At 35.4% G+C, this 15,911-nt stretch overlaps 2 protein-coding genes across 4 annotated transcripts in view; both read right to left on the reverse strand.

The window, feature by feature from the left end:
- LOC113231359 (stress response protein NST1) overlaps window positions 1-8,085 on the reverse strand; it is a 63,734-nt gene extending 55,649 nt beyond the window's left edge. Inside the window, exon 1 of one of the 3 annotated variants that reach the window (XM_026465667.1) lies at window positions 7,885-8,085. In XM_026465667.1, coding sequence (XP_026321452.1) covers window positions 7,885-7,903 — 19 coding nt within the window. In that variant the 5' untranslated portion in view covers window positions 7,904-8,085. The remainder of the gene's footprint in view (window positions 1-7,884) is intronic. The other 2 variants (XM_026465653.1, XM_026465660.1) reach the window with 2 other exon arrangements.
- Window positions 8,086-8,939: 854 nt separating this feature from the next.
- LOC113234253 (type II inositol 1,4,5-trisphosphate 5-phosphatase) lies at window positions 8,940-15,130 on the reverse strand. The gene is made up of 2 exons (XM_026469555.1): window positions 14,996-15,130; window positions 8,940-12,326 (listed from the first exon to the last, which is right to left on the reverse strand). Coding segments are annotated over exons 1-2 (2,583 nt in total). The 5' UTR covers window positions 14,998-15,130; the 3' UTR covers window positions 8,940-9,745.
- Between the last annotated feature and the right edge of the window lie 781 nt (window positions 15,131-15,911).

Here is a 15,911-nt window from a genome sequence, read left to right on the forward strand (position 1 = left end):
TTTTGAAGGGAACGTATTTGTCTCAAAGTTAGAATAAAGTTAAGAGTAAAATTGTATTAGAAAAAGATAAGCAGTATTTTTGTGATGACAATATTTTATTACTTTTAATAAATATTTTTTCAGAATTAGCAAATATTGTGAGAAATTGCTCTTTCTTATTAGTAGAAATCCTTTTTTTCTGTGTACGGATCTCTTTTTCGATCACGTCGACAAATGTCGAGCATTGCTCGCCCCATAGCTCGTTGAGTAACTTTGGGCTTTTTTATGAGGCCCATAGTAAGTGACCACATCTCAGAGCCGTAGGTTATCGCTGGCAACACGCACTGCTCGAAGACTTTTGTCTACAATGACTGCGATATTGCGGACGAGAAGACGTCCCGGAGCTTCCCGAAAGCTGCCCAACCGAGTCGGATCCGACGATTGACCTCTTTCTCGAAGTTGACTCAGCCTAATTGGACGATAGACATACTCGTCAACAACTTCGAGAGTAGAGGTTCCCACTGTTATAGGGGTGGGTACGACATGGACATTCGACAGAAGTTTCGTCTTGTCCATGTTCATTTTTAGACCCACTTGCTGGGAAACTCTATTGAGGTCACCGAGCATGCAATAATTATAAATCTCAACACCAAAAAGAGAAAAAGAACACAAAACAATTAAAATAAACAATTATACAAAATAGAATATCATTGCTAGCAGTAAAGCGAAGTGTCAAAGTGACGTTTTGGTAATTTCCCGCCTGAACGTGTCCACTAATGTAAATAATCTCAGTACAGAATAGTAAAAAAACCGACCTCAAAAGTACGTGGAATTAGATTTGATTACCAAGTTTTATTGAAATCGGTTACCGAAAAGTGCGCAAACCCGGATTCATCCCCTAGTTCGCCACTATACGGGACTTGACACAGGAGATAATAAAAATCGGTTCTCACTACTCAAAGTATATTGAGAGAGAAAAACGTCTTGAATTGGAGAATACCAAAATCAACCATTAAAATAATTGCTCCTCATAATAAAATTTAGGCGCTATTTATAAAAATTAATCTTCATGTGTGAACAGCCACCCTTAGAGGTGGATGATTTTCTTCAAAAGTAAACACTCTCCAACAAAAAAAGAGGCCTGAAAATACCGGTTCACAAATACCGGAGTTATCGCGTAGCATACATAAAAAAAACAGTCGAATTGAGAACCTCCTCCTTTTTTAAGTCGGTTAAAAAGATAACTTTTAATGTTTTTATTACTAGGCAGTATCTCCAAACAACTGTAATCAAAACTTAAACCGTTCCGTTTCATATATTTAATAAAGACCCTTTGTGAATTGAGACCTCTTTAGAGTCGATTAAATAATGCTTTAAACGGAACGTTAAATTTAATTGCACTCGGCAGTTTAACAATTATATTTTCTTTTTACTTGTTTCAGAATAAGTATAAATTATGACTTTTTGTTGATACAATAATTAAATTCCTATTACTTCTTTTGTTTTTCAACACTTTGTAACTAACATAAACACGTGTTTTATTTCTAAAAGTATAATAAATTTACAGGCCCTGGCCTGTAAATTTATTATACTTTTAGAAAGCGTCCTGACGCCTGAGGGAAATAAATAATGGTCACGTTACGTATATGCAATGATTGCCCCAATTGATAGAACCAATCTATTGAATAGGTAATATAAAGCAAATAAGATGGAAAATGTATCGTTTTCACGGTCTATTAACAAAGGACAATAGCGCGGGAATAAATGTGTGAGGGCAATGGACGCAGAGAGAGCACTTACATTATGCTTTTGTTGTATAAGTAGAATGATTGGATGAGTAATGCGTTTACTAAAATCAGCCTTAGTTGGCAAGTGTCCCACGGCATCTATTACTGCTTTTATCTGTGCAGAAAGGTAAACTGCTCTATCTATTGCTACCACAAGAGCAGGGCCCCAAGTCTGCCAATCTTCAACAGAGTAAGGGTCGTATTCTAGAACTCTACTCAATGCTTAAGTCAGGATTTGAGCATGGTTTAAAGCACTCGAAATCATACTCAAGTCCCTACCATTAGTGTCGTATTTCCAGTGCTTGTGTCTCCAGTGCAATCCTCACTTGAGCATTGAGTAGAGTTCTAGAATACGACCCTTAGACAGACAAAAAAGGAGGAGGTTCCTAATTTGATTGTATTTTTTCTTAAGTAGGAATGTTACGCGATTCCTCCGATTTGGGAACCGATTTAATGATTCTTTTTTTGTTGGAAAGAGGGTACCTTAGTATTGGTCCCATTTAAATTTGAAGAAAATGTTCCACCTCAGAGGGTGGCCAACTAGGGGATTAATCCGGTTTCACACATTTTCCGGTAACCGATTCCGATAAAACTTGGCAAATAAATGTAATTCCACGAATTTTTGAGGTCGGTTTTCTTTTTAATTCACAATTATGTTCTATATTTGTGATGTGCAACTAGCAACTACTTTACAACGGTGGTGTATTGTAAGTAAAAATACCAGTCAAGTTGGACAATTTGAATACTTTTCTCAGGTTTTTGACGGATCTTAAAATAAAAAGAGTATTGGTGGAAATAGATTGTATTGATTAACCTTACATTCATAACAAAATATAAAATACAAAACGAATTAGAAAGAAGACTTTTGAAAATCAGTATGTTAAATTTTAGTTTATTTTATTTTTTATTTTATACAATTTAAAATGAATGGTACTGAATAAAATTTTCTTTCTTTCTATTTAAAATCCTTCATCAATATTTCCCACCCCTCATGGAAGAATGGCATAAGTGGAATTATGTCAACCATGTTTGTTGCTCCATTAGACACAGAAAAATATAACCCACACCCTCTCCAATTCTTGTTACTCTATCTACAAAATTAATCGATGTACGAGGTCGTATACATTCTTTGGTTATAACACACCATCACACATCAAATACACAACACCCACTCTCCATATTAATGGTAGGTTCACTATTCCTAAATTACCAAGCTAACATCGTATTAAGTCTTCTTTGAATGCACTGAAATCCGTTTTAATTCTTGTTTCTTAGTACCATCCCACACGTCGGCGGTCTCGTGCGCCAGATCAAGGTCAGATACCTGATTATCGTTACAGAGGCATGTCTTCAGGCAGCAGCAGGCACTAGCTTGTAGATTGTCTATAATCTCAAAAATGAAATTATGGAAAATCGAGGATTAACTATTTTAACATACAACTACACTAAATAACCTAGCCTCAAACTCACAACATAACAAGTAACCATACAAATAAAAATGGAAGTAAATTAATTTGCTAATCCGCGAACTCAGTGAAAAGCGAAATCTTCGGCCAAGCGTCGAGCAGTCAACCAGCCCCTGAGGATGCCTCGTGGAGAGGCGAAACACGGGTGGTGGTTTGTGACTGTAGTTGCGCTTGTGTTATTAATTTTATTTATAATTAACTGCATGAAAAAATATTCAACACAAGCGCAGCTATTTTGCACTATGAGACCTTCACTGGGTTCGCGGAGTAGCAAATTAATTTATTTCCATTTTTATTAACATGGACTTCCGCAAAGTAACCCCTGAATCATAAGTAGTGGACTTATTTCACAAAAAACCTCAATAATACATTGGATCAAAAAGCGACATTAAAGTCAGATCAGTAAAGACACCGGGTGAGGGCCAGGAAAGGGTCGGAGAGGGACGCTGTAGGACCAGAACCGATAGTGTCCCTCCCCTGCCAATGGTCCAGAACAACTATACACAGAGGTACAAAATCTTCACATAATAATACATGGACCACCCTTACGGTTTGTAGACAGGCGAGGGAAGCACTCCCAACGCTCAATGCCTGTCTATCTCGAATACTAATTAAACTTAAAAGGCAAGAGCTTCGCACTCTAACTGCCGCCCTAACGGGTCATGGTCCATACAATAAACACCTTTTCAATTTAGGTATCACAGACAGCCCTCTATGCAGAGCGTGCATGGAGGGGGAGGAAACGGCTGCGCACATCCTACTTCAGTGCTCCGGCGTGGCCAACTACAGGGCAAAATACCTTGGAGTGCCAAGGTCGCTCCCCGAAGTCTTCAGCAAACCAAGGAGGCTGCTGAGATTCCTGGAGGAGCTTGGGTGGCACGAGTAGGACCCTGCACCCACCACACGCAGAATAGGCGCTTTGTCGTCGAGTTGCGGATACCAGCCCGTTGCACCAAGTACCAAGCACCAAGTAAGACACCGGGTGAAGTTTTTCAAAAAATCTCTCACTAGATTTCACTAGCGGCGACGAATGCCGAAACCCAGTACCAAGTTCTATAAAAAAACACATAGGAGAGTTTCGACAGCTCGATAACTTGACCTGTGGGTCGGTTAGTAAGAGCAATGCTACGGTGCATCGCGGGTTCAAGTCCCACTGGAAAGAAATTTTTCTATGTTCTATCTTTGTATGTGCACTGTATTATAATCGTAATAACTGGCAAAAGCATTAGGGATTAGCGTAGCAGTAGAGCTTCTTGAGAAATTGTTCGTCTATTTCTGCCTCCAATCAGAAATGTGTGAGCATTATTGTGTTCCGGTTTTGAAGTGTTAATTTACTGATGAAATTACAGGTACCTACATGGGACTTGTCAACTTACGCCTTAGGGTAAGGCAGTAGCTGGGACCCTCAAATCTTTGTGATTTAAAACTCAGGGTTACACTGGAACTGCTATAGACTGGGATGTCGCTTACCACCAGGATTACGACTTGTTCGTCCCAATTTGGAAAAACGTGACTGACTTTAGCCAAAACCCCCTCCTTAGAAGTGTTTGTACTCAACAGCGGGACGTATAGCCAGATGACCTATCTCTAGACTAAATATAGACAAAACAGTTTTCTTTATAGAGCTTGCAAGAGTTTGAACAATGTGTTGAGCAGGAGTGAACTTAATATTGACATATTCAATTCTAATTCGAACTCATTAAAGCGTAACTTGTGGGCGCGTTTGTTTAATAGGCGATCATTTCGTGGCGCAGGTATTGGGATATACATATATGATTTACATCACATATCTATTATATTCTATATATATTTTTTTTTGTAAGTGTATTTGTTACATATTAATTTTATTTGCTGTGACCACTTCCGAAGTGCTCATGATGCCACGAATAAATAAATAAATCTAACAAGGAAAGCAGATATACATTTGTAGAATCAAAAAAAGCTTCAATTATTACCATAAGCTTTACTTTAATCTTCTTATACCTATTTCATATAACAATCGTCAAGTATTAACAAAGAAGCAAGCATGGTTTAAATAGATAGTCGATACTACCTTGGATTCATTTTTTTCCGGTACTAATACGGTTCATTTTGTTTACAAACGCAATTACAGCCATTTCAAAAATGTATATATCGCATAGTATACGTGTTCAATTTAGGTCAGTTGATATAAAAATACAAAAAAAAATACATTGGTATATGTAAAGTTTTCTTATAAAATTTCGAGGCAAGTTTGTTTTTTTTTCTATTATGAAAATTTTTAGTTATCGCGTTTTCACATCGTATAGTAATCAGTGTATAATTATATCCTCAATTTTACTATACATTTTTTCATTCAACACTTTCATTGTTATGAGGAATCAACCAAAGCGATTTGAGGTTGTATGGGTAATCTTAATAGACGACATTTTAACAACGAAATAATGGAGTGTAAACAAATACGTACTGTAAGCCTAAAAATAAAGAAACCTCATTTACAAAATTCATCGTACATCTGAAAATCCCTCTCCTGCAACGAGCCTAACATCCTCTTCCTAATGTATAGTGGTGAAACGTTCTCGGTTGTCGGACAAACAAATATTCAACCTTTTTTTTTTAAAGTAAAAACGGGTAAAAGTAGAAAATATGCAATATTGTTGATCTCGTAGCTAATTGCGAAAAAACATTAAAAAAAGGATATTTTACAAAATAAGCACTAACTAAAATAACATTTAAATAGTTTGAACTAAGTCACCAACGCATGAGTCACCAACGGCTGCACTCGAATACAACGGTCGGAGCGAGATGACACACGCCTGCGCACGCTCAACTTTCTTATTGTGACCGCGAATAATAAATGGCGGCCGGTTTTAACCGTCTCTGGTTCATGTAAACAGCCGTTGCAGTAGGTATTGAAACAGTCTTATCTTTTTTCCGAAGCAGAATTCCGTAACCGTATCAGTGTAGATATACACATAATATGTGAGGAGAATCATTAGTCAATACATCGTTTAGAATACAACGTCATTTTAAAAATATAGAATTAACTACAATCTCATTAGCAAGATATTATTAGGTACATAACCTTTGGAAAGCGTGTTAAGTCCCCAAAACGAAACCACCTTATGAATTCAATTACTGCTCCTACCAATTGATCACTTTTTCTGTTTGGCTTGATGGTTGACTGATAGAGAATGCTTTATAGCATTAAGTCTTTAATTTGTACTTAATTGTAATGTCCAATAAAGCTCAAATGAATAAAACGTAAATGAGAAAGTTAATAAGATTGTTTTAGTTCACTATTTTCATGAGTTATTTTAAGGTCCTTAAAAAGACGCGTGATCTTTCTGCCCAGCAATATGGTGGCTCATTTAGTGCTGCAGAGATGTTTATGGTCTAGATATATATATACTGTTTTTTTTTTTCATAAATTTTATGAACAAAATACAAATATTAACAACTCGACAAGAGCCCGTTGGGTTCAAATAAGGGCTCGCACTTCGGTCTCTCGCAGTTTATTTGCGAAACTTAATTTGAAAGATTTAAAGCCTTCTGATGAAGGAAGTCGTCGTGACGAAACCTTCGTATTTTATGCTCCTGACTTAAAGAGGCTTGTAAGAAGTGGGGAGCCTGCAAGCCTAAGACACAGATCTTTGATCTAGTTTAAATTCCAGAGTCCTACAAATTGTGTCACTTTATAAAATAAGACATTTTTGTGTGCCAACAATTGTAACCAAAATTTGAGGAGAAAAAAATTATTATTACATCTATATTATATTAGGTATGTAAATGTAGGTAGGTATGTGTATAGACATACTTCCTTCACTAGTATCAGATATTTCCAAAGTACCCATTGGGTTCTTTAATCTGGTCTTTTTAATGCCTATTTATTTTTGATATGTCCTACTTTGACAAATTACTTTTTGTAAATGTAGGTAAAGCAAATTATAGAAAATCTAATCTATACAGGATTTAATAAAAATAATATTTAAATACATGCTGACAGTTTAATTTTAAATGAAAAATAGGTAACAAAGAAAAACAATGTTTAAGTAAACAAAACAATTGCATATCTCCCATCTATTAAAAAAAATATATAATGAAATAAAACATAACATGATTATACTGGAAATTACAGATTTTCTAAGTTGTTATTTATTATATATTTATTGTTATTATTGTTTAAGTTGGTGCACATGTTTAGTGGTGCACTAATTATATTACCTACCTAATTAATCTGTACAACATACAATATTTCTAGGTTGGTAGATATGTTTATTTAATTAGATATTTCAATAGATACAATAATAATATGTTCCAACTGTTAAGCGTGGGTCCTGTAGGGAGTTTTATAAAATATCTAGATTTTTTTATAAAATAGTGGACACAAATAATAATAATTGAAGGTGATTCTAAATGGATTATTGGGGAATAAATTATATGTATTCTTCATCATGCTATACGTTTCAAGTATTCTAATTTGTACAATTAAAAATTTACACCAATTTTTTTGTCAAGAGTAAACATTACGAAAGCACCATTATAAAATGCACTTTTCTGTTGTATACACCAAAATAAAATAACGGAATGACTAACATAAAATACTTTAGCCTAGATGTCCACAGTAATGTTAATTTAAATTAAAAATAAGAGTAAAATTAAAAGAAACTCACATTTAGTTTGAACCTCCATTGTAGCACACAAAGAAAACTACTTTTGTTGTAAATACGGACCTCTGCACGTCTGTCGGCGTTCACGAACTATGAATTTTTATCAAATCTTATTTACTGCACCGACTTTTATTAATTACGGCCCGACCGCCGTTAATCGAAACAGTTATTTTATGAATTTGAAACAAAGACAGGATATGAAGTAAAATCGGTGAGCTATGAAAATGTTTTTAATCACGACTCGAGTGAAGTTTGGCTTCGCTGGACGATGAAATGCAGCGATATGATTGGTGATTTTAAAATTTACCGCTTTCCTATTTGACATATCGACTACAAAATCGACCGCTGAACTGATTTTTTTTTATTAAGAGTTTTGGCTTGGATATAAGTACTTTGAGCCATGTCTTCGTTTAATTATCGGGATCCTCAGTAATATTGTTAATTGTGTTTGTAATACATTATATTTTCACTTTCTCTTAAATAACTTAGTTCACTTATTTAGGTTTTTTTAAATAGTCTTAAGCGGCGGGAGTCAATATTTATGTTTTCACTTTCACTTAAATTACATTATCTTCGTAATTATTGGATCTTTTAGGATAAAATCTTTTGTAATTTGGCTTAAAATAAGGAATATAGTTCTAACTTTCTTTATCACTATTTCTTTCTACATAATATACTTAAAATCAAAATAATCTTTGTATAGTAACTATCTTTCCGATGATATAACAGTAATCCGTTCAGAAATATTGCGGAACAAGTCAGCTGCTGATAGGAATCGCATAATTTAAATTCACAAGAAACTAATTTTTTCGCGTTTTGAACGTTTTTATTGTTTACACAGAGTTTAACGAGATGTAAAACGTGTAAAATACCTTACTTAGGAAACACTTTTCTTTGATTTTATTGGTACTGTAATTAAAACATTTTTGATATATGTATTTAGGTAGTTTAATAAATTCATAGATTTCATAATTATTTAAGAAATTTTTAAATTAATAAAAATTAGTTTCACGATTCAATTACAGTTATACTTAATATATATATAAACAAACTGCTACGATTCGTGGGAAATTTTATGTAAATTTCATTAGCCTGCATTGCAGTCCGCCTTGACGCCATCCGCCGCGTAATGCAGGAATATGAATGTAGTCGCAGCGTGCAAGCCATCCATCAATGCGTCCTGCGAGACTTCATACGTGGGCCGTACACAGGATAGATGTGAACAGTCTCCTGCCTGCGCGGCGGCCTGCCATGCAGGTAGTGAATGGGCCGTTTAAGATATATATATGTTAATGAATTGAAGTGTTGTAAGTAGGTATAACATACTTATATGAAATTTTTATAAAATTGCTAATAAAAAAGCTCCGTCACTTAGGCTTGCGTAATTTATTTGTAATTGCATCAAGTTTAACAATGCATTTTTGACAAAAAAGTGTCAATGACAATAACAATAAATAAGACAAAAGTTGTTACACAACTGAATCAAAATTATTATACAAAATAAGATGAAAACCTTGCTAAAACTTTTTTTTAACATTGATTGGCCACTAATGGTAAATATTTCGATGAATAATACTGTTCTACTAAGCATTTCATGTCTACTTAGAAAATTATAAATTGTTGATATTTTTATCATTTATGGTAATGAATATACAAAATATGTCACTATACTTAAATTTGCTTATAGTCAAAGATGAAATCATAACATGGGCGTGTTGCCTTTCCTCTAATGACTGAATGGTCATATTTATGTCTAAAATTAAAATAAATTAATTTTTGTTGTTGTTAATAATACTAAAATAAAAAGAATGTTTTGAGTATTTAACCAACTTAAATAACTAGATTTAGTACCATATCAATTAAATTATCTAGAAAATATTAAGTCACTGTGATCATTTACTAAAAAGTGGTATACAAATTGGGCCTTCGTCTTGTCTGTGACTTGCTTGTTAATCTTAGACTGTGGCTCCTGCATCTGGTTCGGATTATCTCTTAGAAAAATTGCCCCAAACAGTGTGGACAGTGTTTTAGCATCCAGGCCATTATCTGCACTGTGCTGTAAGGCTTCTTGCAAGAACTCACACAGATAGAGGAAAACATTTTTCCTAAATTCTGGCAATTCCATAATTATTTGTTTACACTGTAAATAGTTGGCCGATGCTCTCAAACACACTGACTGCAGGTTGTATGGAATGATTGGGTCTGCTGTACTCTCTAGTAGCAGCAAAAGGGCCTCGGCAACTGAGTGGATGCTTCCTGGAATGGGGTCCACTGACCCACTGTCAAGCCAGTCTCTTATTTGCAAAACCTCACAATGCAACCCTGGCTGCTCAAAGAGATTTGCTTCTTTTAATCCATGTAAATAAATGTGGTCAACCAAGAACCAAATTTCTTTGGGTATGGAATATGTTGAATGATTTGCAACACATTGATCCCTCTTGCCCTCAAGCTCGATTAGCTTCCCAGCTGGCACCTTGCAAATTGGCAAATTCAAGTTCACCAGGACTTCAATAGAACAACCAAAACAGCTTCTTTGGTATGTACCATTTACTGTTATAAAAATATCTTTACCACCATACAGGTGTAACACTAAAATGTCATACAGTTTGTCTATTCCTGCATTCATTTTACAAGCTGATGTTTTGTTAATTAGCACTTTTAACTGTATTTCACATGATTCATCAGCACTGATACATTTCTTGTATGGTTCAACAATTAACCACTCTTTACAGAAACTTGTTTCATCTAATTTCTTGATGAATTCAAACTCCACCGGTAATTTCCCAACATTTTTAATTGAAATAGTACGCACTTGTAGCTCTAAGTATCGTACTGTACCAAAATCTAGTTCTGTTACATCAACTTTAACTTGTGGTATCAGTTCATTTTCGAGTTTATCCAACTGTTTAATTACTTCTTCGTACACTTTCCTGTATTTATCTTCATTTATAATTTTTATTGCAGTATTGAATAATGCAGAAACTGGTTTATGGTCACTGATGTTTAGTGATGGATGACTTCTGTACACTAATTGTGTTATATTCTCACCTTTCCAAAATATTCGGTCACACCAAGCTGGTGCACGGTTCTTCTCGCTAGAATCCCAATTGTCTGTTCCGGGGTCATATTTATATGTGGGCTTGAAAGTGATGTAGCCCTCAGTGTACCCAGCAAACACGTGGTTGTTCTTGTGCTGCTGTTTTAGCTGATCCATTTCCAGGACAGGTGCAAAATGATTCTCATTAAGCAGTCTTTTTACTCTGTTTGGATCCATTTCTGTTATTCTGTAGTTGAGATCTCCAAGCCAGTATATCTGATCGTGATCTTTGATTAGCTTTGGAGGCTGGTTTGGTTGCAATTCAAACTCAGTCCTGTAACAAATGTTCCTAAAGTCTTGATTCCTCCGTTCATACTCCTCCACGTGGGCAGCAAAATGGGAGTTTACAAAACATAAAGATGTGCTGTGGAGATCAAACCTTATGCTCACGCCTCCTTTGTTACCCATCTTCCCCATTATGCCAGTGCCCACTGTAGAACATACAACATTTTTTACATGGGACTTATGTTTCTCTTTGATAAGAACTATAAGCATCATACCAACCAACCTCACTCGCTCGACTCGTACATATTTAGCTCTTGGATCCAAGTTGCTGACTACAGCATCATACCATTCTTTTTCCCTTGGCGTTTGGTCAAAGAGAAATGTCTCTTTAGACAAATCCAGCTCTTGGAAACCTATAGCGTATATGTCAGGAGGTTCCTTGTCAACATGCAACCAACCCTTCAGGGGAATCACTGGAGATTTATCATTCACATTCCATGTACCACAAAATACTGTGAACTTCTTGGTGAATGTGTAATCTTGTTCCTTATCTGCCATCTTGCGTTTAATGAGGCTTTCTCTGATGGCCACAGGTGCAGAGCCATGCGTATTCGACATAGCAATCCTGGGTAGGGCCATTGTTTGGGCAATGACATCATCTTCCTTTTTCCCAGTGTATTTTTTTAACCACAAGAATTTTGGTTCTGTAGCAACCTTGTTCACTGCTTCTATCCCTCGAAACAAGTCATCCACAAAGTTGTCCACCCGTGGAGTCATTTGAATTTCGAATTTGTACTTATGATTACGAGACTGTAGATTTAAGTAAAGGACGGCCTCCGGATCTGATGGTTTGTTGTCTATCTCGCATTTGAATGTGACGTCAATAGGCAACACTATTTCAATAGATAAGTCGGTAAAGGATTTAGGCGGGTAACAAGAGGTGTGAAGACAGAAAACACATTTTTCATCTCCGCACTCGACGATAGCAAGGAGTCTGTCCTTCTTCACCCATTCTGGGTGCAGCACTTTGGCGTCACACAGAAACGCCGTCACTCTCTCACTGGACAGAAATTTTTCCTGCACCACGCACTTTATTTCCTCGTGATTCATTTTGTACGGAAACCTAACAAAATGTAGATTAAATAGTTTGACATATTTCCGCAAAATATGGATCGTTGTTTTTTGTTGACGTTTGACCATTTGATATTCGTTTAGAAATCCCTAACATATGTTTAGTGTTTGTTGCATTTACGAGACTAGCTAGAAGCTACAGTTACTAAAAATGATCTGTTTGTTTCTCAATAAGGATTGCCTTGAAAAAGCGCGTGAAATTTCGTCCGAGTTATTTTTGTTTTCTACTGTAATAAAATAAATTAATGATCAGTTGAAGCTATAGTTTGTAAATGCTTGTTGTAGTTAGTATATATAACTGTATTTTTTTATTTCTTACTGTAATTCTGGTAAACTTGTACCTATATTTTTGCACTTGATAGTCGTTGTATGAACGACCCTTCGACTTCGACGCGGGGTGTTTAAGGTTTCAGGCCTGAATCCCCCTCTTGATAGTTAGCTATGTCACTATCCCGCATAGTGATTTGAACAACACTGTTACGAATGATATTGTTACAAATGATGATCAGAGTGGTATGGACAAGGCATACGTCTAGTGTTACCACATCAATGGGTAAAAGGGTCACGTAAACGATGTCTCATCAACCTAAAATTTGCAGACATTCTGATAAAAGTAGGAAGAAGAAGGCCGATTCAATTGATAATAAAGATTCATGTTGTCTTTGCCATAAATCATCTGATCTGAATGAGGCACCCCACACCCACAAATTCAGTGTCACTTCTTCTCCACAAACCTTTGTTAAACCAATAACTGTTCAACCTCCTGTTTCAAATGCTCAACCAACAGTTTCTACAGAAACTTCACAATAATCTTTTGGTCGGAAGGAGTACCTGCCTACAGATGTTCAACCATATTTATGTTGTTCGTGTACAGAGATTAGAATTTTCTCCAAATAGCATCTTTGCATCCTATCACTTTTGGAAGGTTTCTAAAGAAACATAACATCTAAAACGATGTTGTCGGCAGTGTTAAGCGTATAGGCAGAAATCGATGTGCCGTGGCTTTCTCTACTCACAACAATGCTGCCAATGACTTTATTACTAATAAAAATTTGCCAGAGCCTAATTTTAAAGCGTTCATTCCCACTTTCAGTATTCCCAGGATGGGTCTTATTCGTGGTATTCCAATGATTGGACCGTAGATGAAATTCAAGAAAATGTGTGTGTTCCAGAAGGTTGTGGACAAGTTATAAAAGTCAGACGACTAAATTATTAAGTAGGAAGTTGGTGGATCTCCAACTTGGAAGCCTTCCCAATCTGTAGTACTACCTTTAACCTTCCAGCGGTCGCGCGCGGTCTCAGAGACCTCAGCGACCTTATTTTAGTCATTTTACAAAATCTATAAACACTAAACGGTTGCGCGACCGAGATATCCTCGAGAGGGTGAGGTACTTCCCATTAGTAGGCCTGTGATATTCGTCGCAAGTCGCATGCGCACATGTGTCTTTATTTATGTTTGCGGTCTGAGATTCCGCGCGCGACCGGTCGTGTTCCAGAAAAATTCATGGAATGAAATTGAAACCTGGGTGAGTATTTCATGTTATATGTACTATATTACTTACAAAAATACATTATTTTATTAAATTTAATAATTAAATACATTATTATATTAAATTATTTATTATATCACTATTTGTTGTAGACACAATATGAGTTACGAAGAATCACAACTGCTTGCAGAGGAGGCGGAAACAGAAGATGAAGATTTTGATGACGTCAAACCATTGCTACTGATAAAGAGTAGGTTATCGTACTACCTGGTTCTAAAAAAAGTCGGAAGTTTTTTATTTTGTTTTCCTTTTTTATATCGAGTTCTTAGGTTTTCACGATTGTTACAAACGTTTGTTTGAAAAACGCGATTTAATTCCGGAAAAATAGTTTCATTTCCTATGTTCCTTTTTTATTTTATAAAAATTGAGATAGTACGTAGAACATCATGAATAAAGCATTCAAAAGTAATTGTGATTTTAGAGTTCCTACAATATTGTGCAATTGATGACAATATTGATTGATCTCGATAATAATCTATTATGATGTGCTTATGAACGATTAAGATAGAACATTTCATCTTGTTTTGTTATTTTGTTGATTTTTAACGTTGTTTGTGTCATACGACTAAAATTTTGAATTTTTGTAGACTGTTCAACTGATAAGTACAAATTTAAAAAAATAAGTAAATAATGTTTTTTTATTTTCATTTATATAGATAAAAGACTTTTGTATATAATGTGCTACACAACGTCATGAAAATATTAATATGCCTTCTCAAACTGAACGTGTAAAGTTGAGGTCTCATAGACCGCACGCGACTGCTTATGTTCGGCGCAAGGGTACGATCACATTACAGGAAGGTTAATGGCCAAGTCCTTCCTAAGAAAATATTCATAATGTTACTATTCTGTACCTGTGGATATATACACTTTTCCTACAATTCAGTGCTACAAATGCTGCCGCTATGGCCATACTAATGCATTGTGCCGGTCAACTTCTAGATGCTATAAATGTTGCTAAGGTCATACAGGACATTCATGTACTGTTGATGGAAATGCAGCTTTATGTATCATATGTTCTGGGTTTCATTTTGCCACAAACAAAGCATGTCCCGAATTTAATCGCCAAAAATAAATTAAACACACCATGGCATGCAGATGTATCACTTACATGGAAGGCTGTAAACTTCGCCCTCCTGTCTCCAAATCAAATGCAGGTGTTTTAAGTACGGCCCCTCTAGAGCAACACAATCTAATAGAACAACAACCGCTACCAGCAATATTAGTCCTGTATCATCCAAAAAAACTGTATTTTTAAAACCACATTCTGCTAAAATATCTTAAGGCTACGACCATGCTGCTAGATTAACTTTCTAATTTGTGGTGCTGCTCACCATGTTCTAATTAGAGAAGTTCGAATCCCTGCACCTTCCGGTTGCACCGGTTGTGCCCTGAAACCTAGAACCGAGGATGTAGAATCTAATCAATCCCAAGTACTTGACCTAATTTTATACTTGTTAAATTTTTCAACTCCCTAATTAAAAGTAATGTCTCAAAACCGTCTCACGTTGCCAAAATTTTTAATAAATCTCCGAATGACAATGGATTACAGGATATAAAAAAGTGACTTAATTTACATTGCAATATAAATTGTATCCTACTCTCCAATAAAATAGAATTTATTACATTCGTTTATTATTATTAATGATAATTATAAATCATAATTCCTTGTATTTATTTCGTGTAATTTATGTATATATTTTAAGTTATAATATTGCCAAAAATATATTAATTCCTTCTAAACTTAGCTTTCCCTGCATTTTCCCTGATCATGTTTGCTTTCCTTTTCGGATTTCCTACCGTCCGTTACCTAATCTTTTACTTTTATTTTGACGTTGGCAGTATTCTAGTGCCATTTAGTTTAAAAAAAAGTTACTACCTTTTCAAACAAATTTATGATTTTACAAAATCGATATTCAGTATGGAACTCAATGGCGGAAGGTCTAATTTAACCTTCTTGCTTAAATTAATTAGAAAGCTTTAAACGTCTGAGAAGATAAAAGGTTTGGTTTTAAACGTGAATGTTC

Source organism: Hyposmocoma kahamanoa, unplaced genomic scaffold, assembly GCF_003589595.1.
Source record: "Hyposmocoma kahamanoa isolate Upper Pololo Valley unplaced genomic scaffold, ASM358959v1 102, whole genome shotgun sequence".
NCBI classification, from domain to species: Eukaryota; Metazoa; Arthropoda; class Insecta; order Lepidoptera; family Cosmopterigidae; genus Hyposmocoma; species Hyposmocoma kahamanoa.